Source organism: Corvus brachyrhynchos, unplaced genomic scaffold (genome assembly GCF_000691975.1).
Source record: "Corvus brachyrhynchos isolate BGI_N302 unplaced genomic scaffold, ASM69197v1 scaffold30, whole genome shotgun sequence".
Taxonomy (NCBI): Eukaryota; Metazoa; Chordata; class Aves; order Passeriformes; family Corvidae; genus Corvus; species Corvus brachyrhynchos.
The window spans coordinates 550,001-566,751 of NW_008235742.1; the positions used below are offsets into that span (position 1 = coordinate 550,001).

The window sequence follows — 16,751 nt, forward strand, 5'->3', positions numbered from 1 at the left end:
GGGGCACCGTCCCGTCCCGGGGAAACGGGGAGGAAAGTAGGGTCTGGGACCCCATGTGCGCCCGGAGGAGCCCAAGCTCGGCCTTTCTTTCGTGTCCAAGATTTCCCGTTAAATCCATGAGGAAAGGCCGAGGGGGCAGGACCCCCGCACTGAGCCGGGGCGGCTCACGTGTGTCCTCGTCCCCGTGTTCTCCGTGTCCCCTCCGGGACTCTGGCAGTCCCGGGCCCCCCGAGGAGGAACCGGGCAGCGCTGGGGCTCAGACATGTCCAACACGGCTCCGGGCTGGACGGACACAGAGCGTTGTGGTCCCAGTCTCACCTCTCACCCAGCACCTGCCTCCCAGCACAGCCCAGTTCACCAGGGTCCCCCATGTCCTCCGTGCTCTGGTTCATCCGTTGCCATCGGCAAAGAAGGGTTTAAAGGATTTGTCTGGGAGGTGGCAGCTGTTGCTGCCAGAGATTTAGATCTGTGTGGGATCTTCATCACCTGCAGTCTGGGAACACTCAAGATCAAGATAAGCACCTGAGCCCTCCTTCTCTCACCAGCCCAGTGAAGATCCTGCAGTGGGGTGCCAGGATCGGAGCATGATCCTGCAATCCCTGGGGAAGGGTGACGGCACTGCCAAATCATAGGATCATTTATTTAGGTTGGAAAAAGCCTTTAAGATCATCAAGTTCAAGCGTTAAGCAAGGGTACAGGAGCAGATGGTGGTCACACTCTTCTGGGGACAAAGGTGAGGAAGGAGCTGCCCCTGGACAGGCAGTAGGACAGGCAGGATGAGGCAGAGGGAGGGCTCAGCTCCACCGCCACATTGTGCCCTTTGCCACTGGCCACAGCTCCGACTTTTCCCCTCCTTGGATGGCCACTGTCCAATGTCAGCACAGCCCTGACCTTCACCCTCAGCCTGGTGCAACATTCAGGCTTTTGTGTCCCAAAAAAGAGTGGGAAAGCAGAGCCTGGCAGCAGCTGCTCTGGGAAGCGGGGTGCTGGAGTCCTTCCCATGGTGGGCTGTGCCTTGCTGTCCTGCAGGTGAACAAATCCTGGTGTGGAACTAGAAAGCAAACATGGGATGTGGGATGAGGGTAGAGACAGAGCTCTGGGAACTCGTGTGCCCTCAGCCAGGCTTGTGCAATCCAAAATTCAAGAGAGCTGGGCCAAGGGCTGCACAGCCCAGGGCAGAGCTGGTGAAATATTTAAGGTGGGGAAGGACAGAGTTGGAGACATGGAATCACCCTCATTGCAGCAGTGTCTGTATCTCCTGCAAGAATGAATTAACCTCTCGTATGTTGCAGCATCCCACCCCTCTAATTCTTAATTTTACAAGGAAGGGAAACTGAGGCACAGAAAGGAGAATTGTTTCACATAGAGCTTCCAAATTGGGCCCTTTCCCACCCAGCTGTGGGTCTGCAACTGCCCTCGTTTGCAGAGGAGACCAAGTCCACGCTGCTCCTTAGTTTTTGGAAGTTACACTCGTGGTTGGAAATTCCACAGCACCGGCCGTGTGCACCTGTGGCTGCAGGGGGCTTTCACAGCCTCCGGGTCAGAGCTTCCAAATTGGGCCCTTTCCCACCCAGCTGTGGGTCTGCAACTGCCCTCGTTTGCAGAGGAGACCAAGTCCACGCTGCTCCTTAGTTTTTGGAAGTTACACTCGTGGTTGGAAATTCCACAGCACCGGCCGTGTGCACCTGTGGCTGCAGGGAGCTTCCACAGCCTCTGGATAACGATGTCACTTCAGGAAAGATTCCTGGAGAGAAGTTTTTTAACTGCTGATGAAACTAGATTTTAAGGCCTCCAGCGAGAGCAAGGATCCCTTTCTGTGGACAGTCCCTTCCCACTTCCCTCCTCCTGCACCCCCGCGTCGCTCCAAGACCCAGCCATGTGGTTTGTCCTGCTGCACAGCTGGAACCCCACAGGCACAGCTCTCTGTGCAGCATCCGACTGTTCCTCACGCCTGTCTCCAGCCTCCTCCAGACTAAACAAACCCGTTTCCTTCCAGCTGTCCTTGCAGGTCATGTTTTTCCTACACCTCTGCTCATTTTCTCCAGCTCCTCCCAGGACTGGACACTGTTCACCCAACATCCAGGAGAACTATTTCCCATGTCTGGCTCTCAGCACGCCTGTTTACACATTCCATAGGGTGTTTTGCTTTTTGTTGTTGTAACAATTTGACTTCTTTTGACTCATTTATGCTTCACCCCAACCCCCAGTTTTCCTTCTGAGAGCGCTTGGGAATTGCAGCAGGTTTAGGACAGAGCTGCTCCCCCTGCCAGGGGTGAAGTGCTGAGCTCTGGCTCCCAGTCCTGTTTCCAGACCAAACTTCGGGCTTTTCTCTGGAATATCCACAAGCTGGTGAGCTGGAGGGTGGGCAGCAAGGGAGTGAGCACCCCGCAGACCTGCAGCCTCTTTCCTGGAAACAAAATCCTTCTTCAGGTATGAGCTCCCTGATAGAGGAAGGTGAGGATCTGCAGCAACAACCGCCTGTGTGGATGGAAGAGGTTTGCAAGTTACTTGGAGCATTCCAAGAGCTGTGGAGCAGAGGCTGGCTGTGAGTCCCAGCCCTGGGCAGGAGCGGGGATGGAGTCAGCTCCTGAAGCAAGCCAGGCCCAGTGCTCCACGAGGGAGCTGGGAACAGCTGGCAGCGAGGAGAGTGGGATGTTGGATCTGGCTCGGGCTTGCCTCCGGAGAGCTGGAGGGAACAGCAACACAGCTTCCAGCTGTGGGAAGCAACAGCAAAGCCACGAGGCCAGACATCAGGAAACAGCCCTCACCGTGGGGTCCTGTAGCCAAGGAGGATGAACTGGATCATCTCATCAAACTCCGCTTCCATGGGACACAAAGATGATTTTACATCAGAATTTCCCTGATCTTGGTGTGAAGATACTCAGCTTTACAGTGGGTTTAGTTTGTGCTGTTTCCTGTAATCCCTGGATACCAGTGAGCCAGAGCTCTCCTGCTCCCAGCCAGCCTGGGAGCTGACCGATACCTGCTGCCACTAGCACTGTGTCAGTCCAAAAAGCCACTTGATACCTTCACTGTCTCAGGGGCACCACTCCAAGGACTTGCTCTGAGAGGGTGACACTCTCTTGTTTCCTCTCCTTCCTGGCATTGTCCAGAAAACCATCTTTGTGCTCCTCCTACGTGGCAGCTGTTCTTTCCAGGTAGGGGAAGGGCCAACTCCTCCACAGCTCTTCCTCCTGAAACATCCTCCCAAGGCACTTTGCCCTGTTATCTCTCCCTTTTTGCTTTTTACGTTCTTCAAGAAGAATTTCATTCCTTCCCTGGGGGGCAATTTTTTTTTTTTTGTTCCTCTTTTTTTCCCCTCTGTAAGTCTTACATCTGAAGGCAAAACACGTGAGCCAGAGCAGGAGACCAGCAAACCCGCCGAGCTGTGCAGAACCCTGTTAATGTAGTTAAATTAATTAGGAGATCTGTTGATACAGAGCCTTTCCTCTGCAAATACTGTGTTCCCTTCCCAAGTTTAAGGCATGCTGACTCCATAAACATGCAGGAAGCTTCCTGTGCTGTGTGTTTCCATGATTAACAGTGTAATGAGGATTTAAAAGTGCTTAAAAGTATTGGTTTGAGTTTTGTCAGGCAATCGTGGGATTGAACCTCAACACCTCGGCTCCAGGAAAACATCTCAAATCACAAGTAGCTTCTGTCACAGACAAGCTTCCCACACATAATTCCCAAATCTCAACCACTCCCGGAGTTAGCGACGTCAGCTCTAAGAATGGCTATAACGAGGGGCAGAGGAGGGAACTGACTTGGGATTTTTATAGCAAACAGCAGATTTTGGGTTGGCTTGACAACCAGCCGGTGCTCAGCCCCGCTGAGCAGTTTGGATCCAGGCTCTGACCTCAGTGTTTCTGTTCCAGGGGCTCCCATCAGCCACGAGAGCCAGGATGAACGTGGGAACGGCACACAGCGAGGTGAACCCCAACACCCGAGTCATGAACAGCCGCGGCATCTGGCTGTCCTACGTGCTGGGCATCGGGCTGCTGCACGTCGTGCTCCTGAGCATCCCCTTCTTCAGCGTCCCTGTGGTCTGGACTCTCACCAACATCATCCACAACCTGGTAAGGGAGCGGCGTGACCTGGGGCACCTAAGGGGAACCTTGGCCCAGCTGTTCCTCTGAGCAATCTGCTGAGATTCCTGTTGAAACAATTCTTTTGTGTTTCCAAAGATGCTGGGTGAGTTGCTCAACCTCCAGCCCTCAGCCTGTACTGGTGCCTCTGGGTCATGGATTTAAATCCAGCCCAGGTACAGGTGAGGCAGCAACAGATGGTGAGGCTGCTCAGAAGGAACATGAATTCATTTCCTGCAGGGCAAGTCCTTCGTCGTGTCCCGTTCCCAAAGGGGTCTGTGACAGGCCCCAGATATTGGCAAGACATCGCTAGGGTTGGTAAAACCTGAATTGGCTTCATGAGAGTTAAGAAAAAACAGTATTAACTCCCAGATTTTGTTCTGCTTAAAGTAAAAGATTGGTCCAGGAACTGATTTCTTCCTCTAAAGATCAAATCTCCACACAGGTCCCCTTGGGCACAGGGGACAAAAAACTTCAGGGATGGAGCAACTGCTTGTGTATCTTTTATTTTAAATAATATCTTAGCCTGGGAATATTCCAGAGACAAAAATGACAGGGATTGAGGACCCTCATGATAAGTTATTACCAGTGAGGGATAAAAACCTCCACAAACGCCCAAAGTGGAGCTGCTCAGGGGATAAAAACCTCCACAAACCCTCAAACTGGAGCTGCTCAGGGGATAAAAACAACCACAAACCCCCAAACTGGAGTTGCTCAGCGCTCAGCTCATGAGCCGCCGGCTTCTCATCCATCTTCCCTGCAGCTTTAAGTTCCGGGGACAAAAAGGCATTTAAAGGCCAGGAGTGGCTGTACTTTGGATCTGTGGTGTAGCCAGACTCTTTGTCTCTGACTTGTGTTCCCCTGGTAATCAGGGGGTGACAGACCTTCTCCCAGCATGTTTTCGGGGAGCGTTCCGCCGTGCTGAAGCAGGCAGGCGCTAATCTCCCGATCGCAGAGATCCCAGGGCTGTAATCTTGCCACCACCTCCTTGGCTCACACCCAGGAGCCGAGCGAGAGGCTTGACATGGAGCAGCCGAGCTGCCCCGGCCTTTCCCAACTCTCCTTTCCCTGCTTCCCTGGCCGCTCCGGGTTTTCCAGCAGCGCCACATCCCTCTAGTGGAACGGCGCGGGGCTGCAAGCTCCCAGATCCGCTGCCCTGGATCTGGGGTTTTTGGGATGCGGGGCCCCGTGTGCCTCACGCTGTGTGTCCTGCAGAGCATGTACATCTTCCTGCACACCGTGAAGGGAACCCCCTTCGAGACCCCGGACCAGGGCAAGGCCCGGCTGCTCACGCACTGGGAGCAGATGGATTATGGAGTCCAGTTCACCGCTTCCCGCAAGTTCCTCACCATCATGCCCATCGTCCTGTGAGTATTCTGGGGTGGCTGAGCTGCCTCGTGTCCCAGTATCCATCACTGCTCTGTCCCGGGAGACAAACACATGGAATGCCACAGCTTTCCCTCTGTTTCCACCCTCTCTTTCCAGGTATTTTCTAACCAGCTTTTACACCAAGTATGACCGGATACACTTCATCATCAACACCATCTCCCTCATGAGTGTCCTGATCCCCAAACTGCCTCAGTTCCACGGAGTCCGGATCTTTGGGATCAACAAGTACTGAGCGGCATGGCTGGAGCGGATGGCAGAGGAGCGGGGCAAAGGGAGGATTCCTTCTCTCCAGCCCCGTTTCCTCCTTCACGCAGACTGGATGTGGTTTCGCAGCGGCTGTTTAAATGCAGATCCCAACAGACACATTCTGCATGCTGGATCCTCGTGCCCAATAAATCCAAACCAGCTCCAGAGTAGTTTAGTGCGGAGCAGGACGCGCAACACCGGATTTCTCTTATCCCAGGGTCATCAGTAGATGCAAAACCACTGAGACTTTGAGGTACAGGATGAATTCTGGGAAGAGTCTCATCTATTCCAGACGTGGAATGACGAGGATAGGGATGAGGGGAAAAGCTTTTAGTGCTGGTACTATTGCTGTGGTAAATGCACTTTAAAATACATTTCCCTTCCTGAAGCTGGGTGCTTTGAGCAGAACATGGGGGAAATCCAAAGGGATACAGCCAGACTTTCCCAGGACTGGATTGTTTTGGGGTCTGATTTCCAGTTTTAGGTAGGAAGTGGGAGGGGGAAGTGAACAACAAATTTTTATTCTGCAATCGTTGACACCGCTGAGAAGGGAAGTTGTTTTCCTAAAAACAGCCCAGGAAGGAATGACCTCCATTTTGACAAAGCTTTTGGTTTCCTACAGCACCATCCGTGTGGTCCAGGGAAAAGGTGGATAGATCCTAAATTATGCCCATTATTTTCAGTTTATGCCTAAATCTGCCCAGGTAACTCCTCTCCCCATCCCAACCTGCTGTTTTTAAGTGCCCAGGGGCTCAGTGAGCATTTGGATCAAGGGCTGGGGACAGGTTCTTTATTAACCAACAACAAATGCCATGGAACTCCTTGCAACATGGACATGGACAGGTGTGGGAGAGGCTGACGATGGACAGGTACAGGAGGAGGGCTGATTGCTCTAATCAAGCACTCAGCCATCCTTGATTTCATTGGAATTTGTCTCCTCACTTCAGCTCCTTGGTGGCTTAAGTGCATGTGACTGGGATTTACCAGTTCTCCATGGACTCAAGGGAAGCGAGGGTTGGATTTCTGGCTTACCTGGAAATCTGTCCCTCAGCTCCACGCCCAAGGGCTGTGTGAGCAGCAGCACCAGCAGCAGATGAATTGACCAGCAGAAGGAGTTAATGGGTCACTGATAATAGATTCACAGAGGAACAAAATTGAGCCTTTTCCCTCTAAAATTACCACCTAAATAAAGCAGGCTTAGGTTTCCTGGCTGAGACAGCTTTTTACTGTTTTACTGAAAATCAGAATTACCTGTTTTTCCTTTGCGTTGTGTCCCAAATGGAATGGGTTTTCCCTCAGTCTTCCCCTGTAACCCCACGAAAACCTGTATTTTTGTTGTCTTAGTGCTTATAATGTCTCACCTTTTTTGACAATGGTATAAATCTTTTAAATCTGCTTTTTTTTCCCCTGCAGTAGCAAATCCAGCTTTAGAGTCCATGGTGGAGAGTGTTGAGGTTTTGGATGTTCTGAGCATAGGATATGGAAGGGGGAATTTCAGATCTGTTACTACTCTATGCATAATTTTAGGCAAGTTGCTTCACTTCTCTCTCAGACTTCCTATGGGACTGCTATAGGGAAGGGAAAATACGGCGTGTACCTCAGAGGGCTGCTGGAATGCAGGGAGAATCATTCCCTAATATGTTTGAAAAGTGGAAATTCAAGTGAAAAGGAGGTAGAAGCAGGTAGAAGGAGAAGAGAGTTTGGCTGGGACCCCAGGGTGTTGACAGATGTGCAACTTCCTTGATGGGCAGGTTAAACCTTCAAACCCAGGACAGAAGAGCTGCTGCTTTAGCTGAGGTACTCTTTTACCCTTATCGGCTCTTTAAGCTACTAGACAATGATAATTGTGATCAAAATAGAGATATTTCATCAATCAGCTGGGAAATGACACAGACATGAGCAGTATTCCTGCGGGAAAGGCCACTCCAAGGGGGGCAGGTCCTGGCAGGGTGGCTGAGGCTGGACCTGAAATGCTGACTGTGGTGCTGAACAGACCTGAGTGTCTGCCCAGACACCACTTCCATCTCCAGGGGAAACGAAAGAAAACTAATTATTGTCTTAGAAAACATGGGGAAAACCATCTTTTTTGCAGCAGAAACAGTCTTTAGATGCTTTCAAACATTTCCTCACAGACAGACATATGCTGGGTATTTCTAAGCATATGCACATCACAGAACTGTAAATTTAGAATAATTATCAGTTGAAGGGATCGGCTTTTTTTGATACAACAATTCCCAGAGTCTCCTTGAAGGCATTAGGACAGCTGTGGCTTTGAACACATTACTTGTGGACACTATGGACATCTGACCCTGTTTCTTTAAATTAAAGATCAACTGAGATGCAGAATGGGATTATAAACTTCTCAAACAAGCAGGTTCTAAAGCCTAAAGCCCCAAACTTGTAATTAAGGCTTTGCCTAGCAACAAAAGTAAACTTTTTTTTTATTTCTCTCCTTCACACAAATGATCATAACAGCCGATGCCGGAGTCACGTGACACTACAACACAGGTGTGGTGTTTTCCCATGGAATAACTGAGATTAACTTGGACTCAGTGAATCCAATCAAGGGAAACATAAATGGAAACAGGAGACATATGGAAAGGAGAGAGTTGAAGAAAGATTTCACGTTCTGTTGTGGAGAGTTAAGTATCTATATATGATGAATAAGTGTTTGAACAATTACACATCGGGTAGAATCTTTCTGAAGATCCTGGCTTAAGGGTAGGTGTCAGGATCAATTAAAACTAAACTAAAACTAAAAAGCAGTAAGTTAATTGTAATTAAAGCACCGTTCTTGGGTGTACCTGAGGCAGTCTGAAGTGAAAGGACAGCGTGGGCAGGCTGAGGGGTGGTCAGACGTGTCCTGGCAGGGGACAGATCAGGGGTGAAGCCACATTGTGGGAGGAGAAACAAAACGTGAGCAGAGCTCCTTCTTTGAGAGCAGAGTTTTCCGCAGGTGCCTGCATGGAGGAGATAACTGATCATTACTGATTTGAAATGGGGTTCTGATCACACCACACTTGACAGGTTTCCTCTCACATTTGTCCTGCATCGTGATCAGGGCAAGTTCTCACCTGGAGAGATCAAATCTCCTGTGACAGAGAAACAATTCCTGGTAAGAAGGTACTTTTCTCTTTTGTTCTGCAATGAAGGAGAAAAGCTTTTGAAAGGCTGGAATGCTTCTCAGGAGCTGGCAGCAGCCTGTCCCATCTTGTACTGGGCAAAGCCTCCTCAGCCACTGTCAGCACTACGCATGTATCCACGGGGTACGGCAGCCCCTGCTCCAGGACACTCGGAAAACCAGCAAGTCCTCCCAGCCTGATGCTCCTCAATCAGCAATCCTGGCTTGGGAGTTGTTTCACAGAGCTACCAGGCTGGCAAACAGTCCAAACCTTTGCAGAAAAAAGCCTTTAAAATAAACTAGATGGAGGGCTATTTAATTCTTGAGTACTTTTACGTTTGAATTACTGTTCAATTTGGGGTTGTTTTTAGAAGCTCGGTACTGGCCCTCAAGGAGGGGACAGCAGTGGGTTAACACATTAATATTCCTCCTTGTGACTTATGTTGCTTTATCATTGCCTAGAATATCTTTTAAGCATGCGAGTGTTGGTGTGTCCATACCCTCCTTGGATCAGTTAAATCAGCTGAATTAGTTGGGAGGGTTTTTTAAAGGAATGTTCTGTACAAAGTTTTAGGGGTTTTTTTCCCAATAGCCTTCTTTTTGCTGTGGAAACAGGAGTCTCATGTAGAGAACTTTCTAAAATAAAAGTGTGAATATTTTTATTACTCCTTTGTACAGTATTCTAAGAGAGACTAATAAAAGTGAACTATTCAGGTAAAAACTTGCACTTGCCTCCTGGAATCTTCACATGGGTGGCTTTTGCTGTTAAACAAGCATGGCTATGAGTCCAGCAAACACGGAATGGCTTGGGTTGGAAGGCACCTTAAGGCTCATCCATTCCTGCCTCCTGCCATGGGCACGGACACCTTCCACTCTCCCAGGTTGCTCCAATCCCTGTCCAATCTCTCCTTGGACACTTCCAGGGATGGGGCAGCCACAGCTTCTCTGGGTAACCTGTGCCAGGGCTTCACCCCCCTTTACAGGGAGGAATTTCTTGCCAATATCCCCTCCTGAGTCCATTTCTCCATCTGTAAAGGAAGGGCAACATTACATGGCTCTATAAAGTTGAATCATGCAAGGATGGAATGGTTTGGCTTGAAGGGACCTTTTAAAGCCCATGCAATCCCTTTTGCTGCCAGGGGTGGGGGCACCTTCCTGTCCAATCTGGTCTGACATACTTCCAGCAGTGCACTCGCATCTCCTGCATCTGTAGAAGTTTGAGTTATCCACAGCCCCTATAACAGACTCCGCTCAGTGACTAAAAGGAAGAGTGACGCAAGCAACGGCCAATTTGTGGAAGTGGAACGCTGGTGATGAGGACGTAAAATTGCTGAAGTAACCTCACAGCTGGGAACAACTCCTGATAAGCTGCTGTGAACAGCCAGGGATCCTACAGCATGGATCAGGTCTAACACTCCCCCTGCCCAGGAGTTGCTTTGGGGAGCCCCCCGTGAGCAAGGTAAGAGAAATCAATTTACTTTTTGCCGGGGGTTTGTGGGGTTGCCAGCTGTGCAACTCACAGCTCCCATATTTAGCAAACACTCCACATCGCTGAGCAGAAGGGAAGACTGAGAAGATTCTCCCCAGTCCTGCTGCTCTCCAGAGGTCACATCACCTCGCCAGCCCTGTGGTCTGCTCCGCACACCTCCCACCCCACAAACAGGCAAGTGCATAATCCCAAAGCTTTGGGTACGGGAGAGGGTTGGTGGGAACTCTCTGTCAAGTGCTCGTTTAGTTTTTCTCTCTTCTTGGACACTTCCAAGGGAATGAGTCCTGCAAGTGCTACTAACATTGAGCACACAAGGCTATTTGTCTTTGGAACGGTTTAAACTCAAAGAGGGCAAGGTTAGATGGGATATTGGCAAGAAATTCCTCCCTGTGAGGATGGTGAGACCCCAGAACAGGCTGCCCCATCCATGGAAGTGTCCATAACCAGGTTGGGCAGGGCTTGGAGCAACCTGGGATAGAGAAGGTGTCCCTGACCATGGCAAGGGGGAGAACAATATGAGCTTTAAGGTCCCAGCCAACCCAAACCAGTCTGGATTACCCAATTTCCCCTCCCCAGCTCCATCCCGTAAAAAACCAGAAAAGCGAAACTGAAACTTTTTGATAAAAACAAGCTGTGTCAGAAAACAAACGGAGATTTCTTTCTGGCCCTCAAACAGCAGCTCTCCCCTGCAGACCACCAGGGCCTGCCCAAGGAGGCTGGGCTGTGATTTCTCTCTATTTTGGGGGACATTTGCCCCCAAAAGCAGCACCCTCAGAGTCTGCCAGCTGCGTTCTCTCTGCACAATCACTGGGGATCATCAGCAAACGGGGACAAGGCCAAACAACTCACAGCTCCTGCTGCTTCCTCTCCAACACTCCCTGTAACAACCCTGTGAAACTTGTGTCCTTGGACAATGGGGGGGGGGGGGGGTTTTTGAGTCATTATTTTGAAATCATCTTAAACATTAAAGTAACACTTTGTTGCAATGTCCTGCTATTATTTCAAGTAATTTGCCTTAACTTGTGTTGCCTCTTTCCCAAGGCAAAAATCCACTTGGCTTTGCTTCAAAACTTCAGCCACAGCAGAATGTTTAAAAAATTCACCAAATTCCTTGTAAAACAAATGGATCCAAGCAAAGAATTGGTCCCTGTCGAGAGCATCGCAGACAATGAGCACTTCAGGCCTCTCTATCTACTGAAAAAAAAAAGCAAATCAAAAACCATATTCCACCCAGCTCCCTACTACCAGCGGACAGGGTTCACACTGGATGATGTGCTGCTGCCTGGAGAAGATGGTAAAAGCATAGGTAAAGCCCAAATTTATCAATCTGAAGTTCACAAATTCCATAGATCATGTGTTTGGGTCATTTATGGCTGAACTGTATCATGTTCCAGCTTTCCTGTGGGTGCTATCCTTACAGTGCTGAGTCTGTGTAATCCTGTTTAACATAATGCATGGAATTATTTCAGTGTCCTTCCATCAAGATTCCAGCCAATTTACTCTCACAAAAGTCAGCGCTGACCAAGCTGATGGAGGTCTCAGCATTTCTTTTGACCCTGCAAGTGTAGAGCTGAAAGGAGCTGCCTCTCTGTCCAAGGTGTTTTCCATCAAACCCCAGAAGAAGAGCGTATCACTGGAATCACTGGAGGCACTGAGAAGAGAAAGGTAAGGAATGATGAGGGAGCACACACACTCCAGTCACCTCCTCCAGCCCACAACAGGTCAACAATGGGTTTTCAACAGCCTAAAACTAAGATTAAGACCTTAGGGCAGGAATTCCCTCTAACTAGGACAGGTTTGACAGGAAATGGGAGTGACAAGATACCCCCTGAGCCTCCTCTTCTCCAGGCTAAGCCCCTCCACCTCCCATAGCCGCTCCTGGTGCTCCAGACCCTTCCCATCCTTTTTCTCCTTTAGACAAATCAACATGGATCACTCCTTCATCCGACAGCTACGGAGAACAGACATCCACCTATACGTGGTCACTGAAATCCTCGAAGCCTCAGAGGAGACCGTCTACAAGGAATCCACCAAGGCAGACGGGGGCTTCAAGGCCAAATTTTACAGCACGCTCTGTGCACAGGTTTGGCTTCTCTCTCCTCCCTTCCCTGACACCTGCACTCAGGTGTCCTAACAAGTTATTTTCTTTATCCAGAGCACCAAGGAGGACAAACAAAGCATAGTCATACCCAAGGGCTGCACCCTGGCCTTCAGGACCATCCAGCTACACATTAGAGATGGAGCATGGGGTAAGCAACTTCCAGAAATGACCAATTTCTCCATTCCGGAAACAGTGCACAAGAGGAAGAACATTTTAGGAAGTATCACTTAGCCACAGAGCCACCCGCAGCTTGTCTGCAAAGAGATGGAGGCAGTGTGAGGAACAGAAATCACCTGGGAAAGGTCAGATAACCCATGCAAGGTCAAAGATGCTGTTTGGGGAGGGGTCAGTAAAGAAAGAAGGAAGCCTCAAATCTATGTTTCAGGAGCTGCAGAGCTCCTGTTGATAAACTGCACACAGAGCAGAGTTTGGGTTATTTCTTTTCTTTTTCTACTCAGAAGAGAAGAGCCAGGGAGAAAACTGGGTGGGTGACCACAAGTGGGAAGGCTGGTGTAGAACACCATAAATGTCCCTTTTATCCTGTTGCAGATCTGGATTATTTCCCAGCAAAAGCCATGAGAAGGGCAGATTACGTAGCTGATGGTAAGTAATGTATTTTCACAGCTTCCACTTGCACAACTTTTACCTGCTTTGGGTAAGATGGAATCTCCCAGCATAAAACAAACCACCTGGAGTGATGCATTTGCCTCTTCCCTGAGACATCACAACTGCCTGAATTCCATATTGCTTCAGAAACACTCATACTAGTGTTTCCAACTCTGCATTTAGAGATGCCCGTGAACTCCTGGTTCAGAAGTGACAGATTTGGATCCCTTCTGGTTTGCAGGTCCCTCACAAGGAAAACTAGGAGTAGTGCTGAGAGAAGTTAAATACTCCTGCCGAATTTTCCCCGAGTTGTCTCCTGACCTGCTACTCATAGTCTTAAACACCATTAAAACTGTGATGAGGGACAAGAACCTCCTACAAGAGCTCAGCCAGAAAGTAAGTGAAGCTTCTCTTGCTGCCACAATTTATAAGTACAGACACATCCAGGACCACACCTCTTGCCCCACAAGTTACCTGTCCTGTGTCACCACTGTCCATCCAAAATCCCCTCACTCGGCACACCTGCCTGCTTTGGACAAGCAGCAGCCTCTGCCCCCAAATCCTGACATTTCTTTTCCTTGTTCCCCCACAGATGGAAGAAGTTCCTGAGGAAAATGATGGTTATCAGCTGAAAACTGAGAGCCCAGACTTAAAAGACCTGTTCAGCACCTTAGAGCATTCTCCAAGAGATCTTCTCCTTCAGCTGGCAGAGGGAATCACCTACATCTTTGACGCTTTGCATGGTGAGGCTTTGGGACTTTAAGAGGGAAATCAAGGCAGGGATGATGCCCAGTCCTGCCATTCCCTCTTTCCTTCTTCTCTTACTCTTCCTCAAGTGGAATCTACATCTGAGTCCCATGGTGAGGAGACGAGAGAAACCGCCTTTGCACCCATCCAGGGTTCCTTCAAAGTGCAGTCACAGCTTCCTCCCAAGGGGCTGCTCCGATCTGTGCTCTGGTGACCAGGGACAGAACCCCGGGGAACAGCTGGAACTGTGTCTGGGAGGGTTAGGTTGGATAGCAGGGGAAGGTTCTTCCCCCAGAGGGTGGTCAGGCACTGAACAGGCTCCCCAGGGGATGGGCACAGCCCAAAGGCTGACAGAGCTCTACAAGCCTTTGGACACTGCTCTCAGCACAGGGTGGGACTGTTGGGAGTGTCCTGTGCAGAGATGGGAGTTCAATTCTCCTTGTAGGTCCCTTCCAACTCCATATTCCATGATTCTGTGACAAACAGCCGTATCACTCTCACAGTGAGGCTGCACAAATAATTTCTATTAAAACATCCAGAGAACTTTTGACCAAATGGGCATTTCCTACAAGAAATGATCACCCTTCCCATCCTCTTCCCTCTTTCCTATCCCTATCACACGAGAAACTCCAACACCTGGTGGGTGGTTTTGGATCCAAACCCACTTTATTTCTGCAGAGTTATTGGAGGATCAGCTGCTGCTGCTGCTGGAATCCTTGGAAAGGAAGATTGTGTCCCAACAGCTGGAGCTGGTGAGAACACACATCACACTTGGCTCCTTTCAAGGGGAGGCGGGGGCTATGTTAATTCTAACAACATTTCCATACTGATGTCACAACTTGACTACTGATTAAAATCCTGATTTTGCTTTTTTTGTTGTTGCTGTGAAGGTTGAAAACCTCCTGAAACACGACCTGGAGAACAGGAAGGAGCCTTTCCATGTGGATGCTGAGCTGCTCTCCTTCCCACACAAGGAGGAACAGCTGTTAACCATGGCCCTGGTGGAGATGAGTGGAGTGCAGCTCCAGGAAGATGGATCAGCTGTCCGTAGGGATCAGCCCTTCGAGGCCATGGCAGCCCTGTTCGTGGTCCTGTATACCCTCAATCTCCTGAGTGGCTTGGAGTAGGAGGTACCTGGCCCAGCCTAGGGAACACCTCCTCAAGATGTTGGAAAATCTCTGATGACAAGACACGTTTCTCTCCCAATTCCATCCTTATTCATGCTCAAGGATACTTTGGCTGTGAAAGGCAAATTTAAGGCAGGAAAACTCATTATGGATGCTAAGGGCTGGATATCCAAGGGGATTTGTCTGTCTGTCTCCCCATGAATGCAGAGGGACAGTGGGAAAATCCACAAGCCCAAAGAATCCCAGGCCTGGCTGTGATGCCTCGTGTAATCCTACTTCCCTAAAAATGCTGCTGCCGCTTCTGCAATCAGTAAATGGGAAAGAGAAGGGTATAGGAAACCTGAAGTGGACGGGAATGCAAAGAGAAAGGGGAAATGGAAAGGGAAAGGGAAGGCAGAGGAAACAAACGCCAGAAGGAAACACCAGGAGTGACTCTCCCTGGTCCCTCTGTGGTTCACTGAGGGCTCCGTGAACTGCTGGTGGCCAGAAGGTTGGGGAATCCCAGAGGTTTCAGCAACACCTCCCTGCTCCCAGTGCTGCCATTGTCCCTGAGATGCTTGAGGGACACGGGCAGCACTTCAGAGCAACCATCCTCTCATTATCACTTTATAAATAAAGATCAGTTTCTTGCTAAGCAACCGGGTGTTTTCAAAGTCAATTTCTTAATTTTGTGTGGTTTTGGTCCCACAGCATATCTGACAAGCTTGGGATGCTGTACCAAAAATGTGGGCACTTAGCCCTGGGGTGAAGTCGGGGGGTCCCTCAGGCTGCAGGGCCCTGGAAGGGTCCCTGTAGGCGAGGGGCAGCACTGCTCACCTGGCTGGACACTGACAGCTCCAGGAGCACTTCCAGCACCAGGGGCCAGGTTCTGCCTTGCAGCAGCTACAAAGGGAGCCCAGCCCCAACCTGGAACCCTTACTGGACACCCTGGTTCTAGTCCCAGACCAGACACCTCACAGAACTCCCAGCTCCAACACGGCCCCTTTTGGGACCCCTAGACCCAGTCTGGCCCCTCACGGGACCCCCACTCCAAGCCCCGACCCCGCCTCCTCACCGGACCACTCACAGGATGCCCGGCCCCTCACGGATCCCCAGACCCACACAGGACCTCCCACAGGATTCCCGGTCCCAGGATGGCCCCTCACGGAACCCTTTACAGGATCTCTGGTCCCAGTGAGGCCCCTCACGGGACCCTTCACGGGATCCCCGACTTGGCCCCAGTGCAGACCCTCATGGGACCCTTCTCTGGATCCCTGGTCCCAGCATGGCCCCTCACAGAACCCTTCGCGGGGTCCCCCACCACAGACCGGCCCCTCACGGAACCCTTTACGGGATCTCTGGTCCCAGCATGGCCCCTCACAGAACCCTTCGCGGGGTCCCCCACCACAGACCGGCCCCTCACGGAACCCTTTACGGGATCTCTGGTCCCAGTGTGGCCCCGCACGGGACTCCTCCCGGCATGCCCGACCTGTCCCCAGCCCGGCCCCTCACGGAACTTCGCGCTCCGCCTCAGCGAAGCAGTGCCCCTCGCCCGCGCCCCCAAAAGGCGGGAACTGCTCAGCACCGGGCGGAAACACCCGAAAACTCTACGGAGATCCCCGAGACAGAGAGCCGAAAGAACACGAGCGATGCCGGAACCCTCCGAGAGGTCTCGGCCAAAACTCCCGAGAACGTGGCGAAAATCTACGAGCGAAGACGGAAATACCCGAGAGCGTCGCGGAACTCCACGAGCGAGAGAGGCGGAACTCTCCGAGCGGTGCCTGAAATATACGAAAGCGCGGCGGAACAACCCGAGCGACGGCGGAAACGGCCGAGCGAAAGGCGGAAGGAGACGATC

The 16,751-nt window shown here is 50.6% G+C and overlaps 3 protein-coding genes across 4 annotated transcripts in view; all 3 read left to right on the forward strand.

The window, feature by feature from the left end:
* ORMDL3 (ORMDL sphingolipid biosynthesis regulator 3) overlaps window positions 1–9,569 on the forward strand; it is an 11,608-nt gene extending 2,039 nt beyond the window's left edge. The window contains exons 2-4 of the mRNA XM_008635800.2: window positions 3,879–4,079; window positions 5,304–5,455; window positions 5,574–9,569. Coding sequence (XP_008634022.1) covers window positions 3,906–4,079; window positions 5,304–5,455; window positions 5,574–5,709 — 462 coding nt within the window. The 5' untranslated portion in view covers window positions 3,879–3,905 and the 3' untranslated portion in view covers window positions 5,710–9,569. The remainder of the gene's footprint in view (window positions 1–3,878; window positions 4,080–5,303; window positions 5,456–5,573) is intronic.
* Window positions 9,570–9,773: 204 nt separating this feature from the next.
* Window positions 9,774–15,553, forward strand: GSDMA (gasdermin A). Of its 2 annotated transcripts, none has more exons than XM_008635915.2 (11): window positions 9,774–10,303; window positions 10,380–10,507; window positions 11,375–11,639; window positions 11,803–11,998; window positions 12,251–12,416; window positions 12,489–12,582; window positions 12,984–13,037; window positions 13,282–13,436; window positions 13,633–13,783; window positions 14,466–14,539; window positions 14,678–15,553. In XM_008635915.2, the coding sequence occupies exons 3-11, from the start codon at window positions 11,420–11,422 to the stop codon at window positions 14,912–14,914; spliced, it is 1,347 nt and encodes a 448-aa protein (XP_008634137.1). In that variant the 5' UTR covers window positions 9,774–10,303; window positions 10,380–10,507; window positions 11,375–11,419; the 3' UTR covers window positions 14,915–15,553. The 2 variants fall into 2 exon arrangements, with proteins under 2 accessions (XP_008634137.1, XP_017592313.1); XM_017736824.1 differs by having other exon boundaries at window positions 10,404–10,507.
* Window positions 15,554–16,373: 820 nt separating this feature from the next.
* The window catches only part of PSMD3 (proteasome 26S subunit, non-ATPase 3), a 5,674-nt gene continuing 5,296 nt past the window's right edge, over window positions 16,374–16,751 (forward strand). Inside the window, exon 1 of the mRNA XM_017745376.1 lies at window positions 16,374–16,653. Coding sequence (XP_017600865.1) covers window positions 16,374–16,653 — 280 coding nt within the window. The remainder of the gene's footprint in view (window positions 16,654–16,751) is intronic.

Coding starts and splice junctions, on each gene's coding strand:
- GSDMA (XM_008635915.2), top strand. CDS start 11,420: ATGTTTAAAAAATTCACCAAATTCCTTGTAAAACAAATGGATCCAAGC. Junction 12,583..12,983: donor CATTAGAGATGGAGCATGGG/GTAAGCAACTTC, acceptor ATCCTGTTGCAG/ATCTGGATTATTTCCCAGCA. Junction 13,784..14,465: donor CATCTTTGACGCTTTGCATG/GTGAGGCTTTGG, acceptor TTATTTCTGCAG/AGTTATTGGAGGATCAGCTG.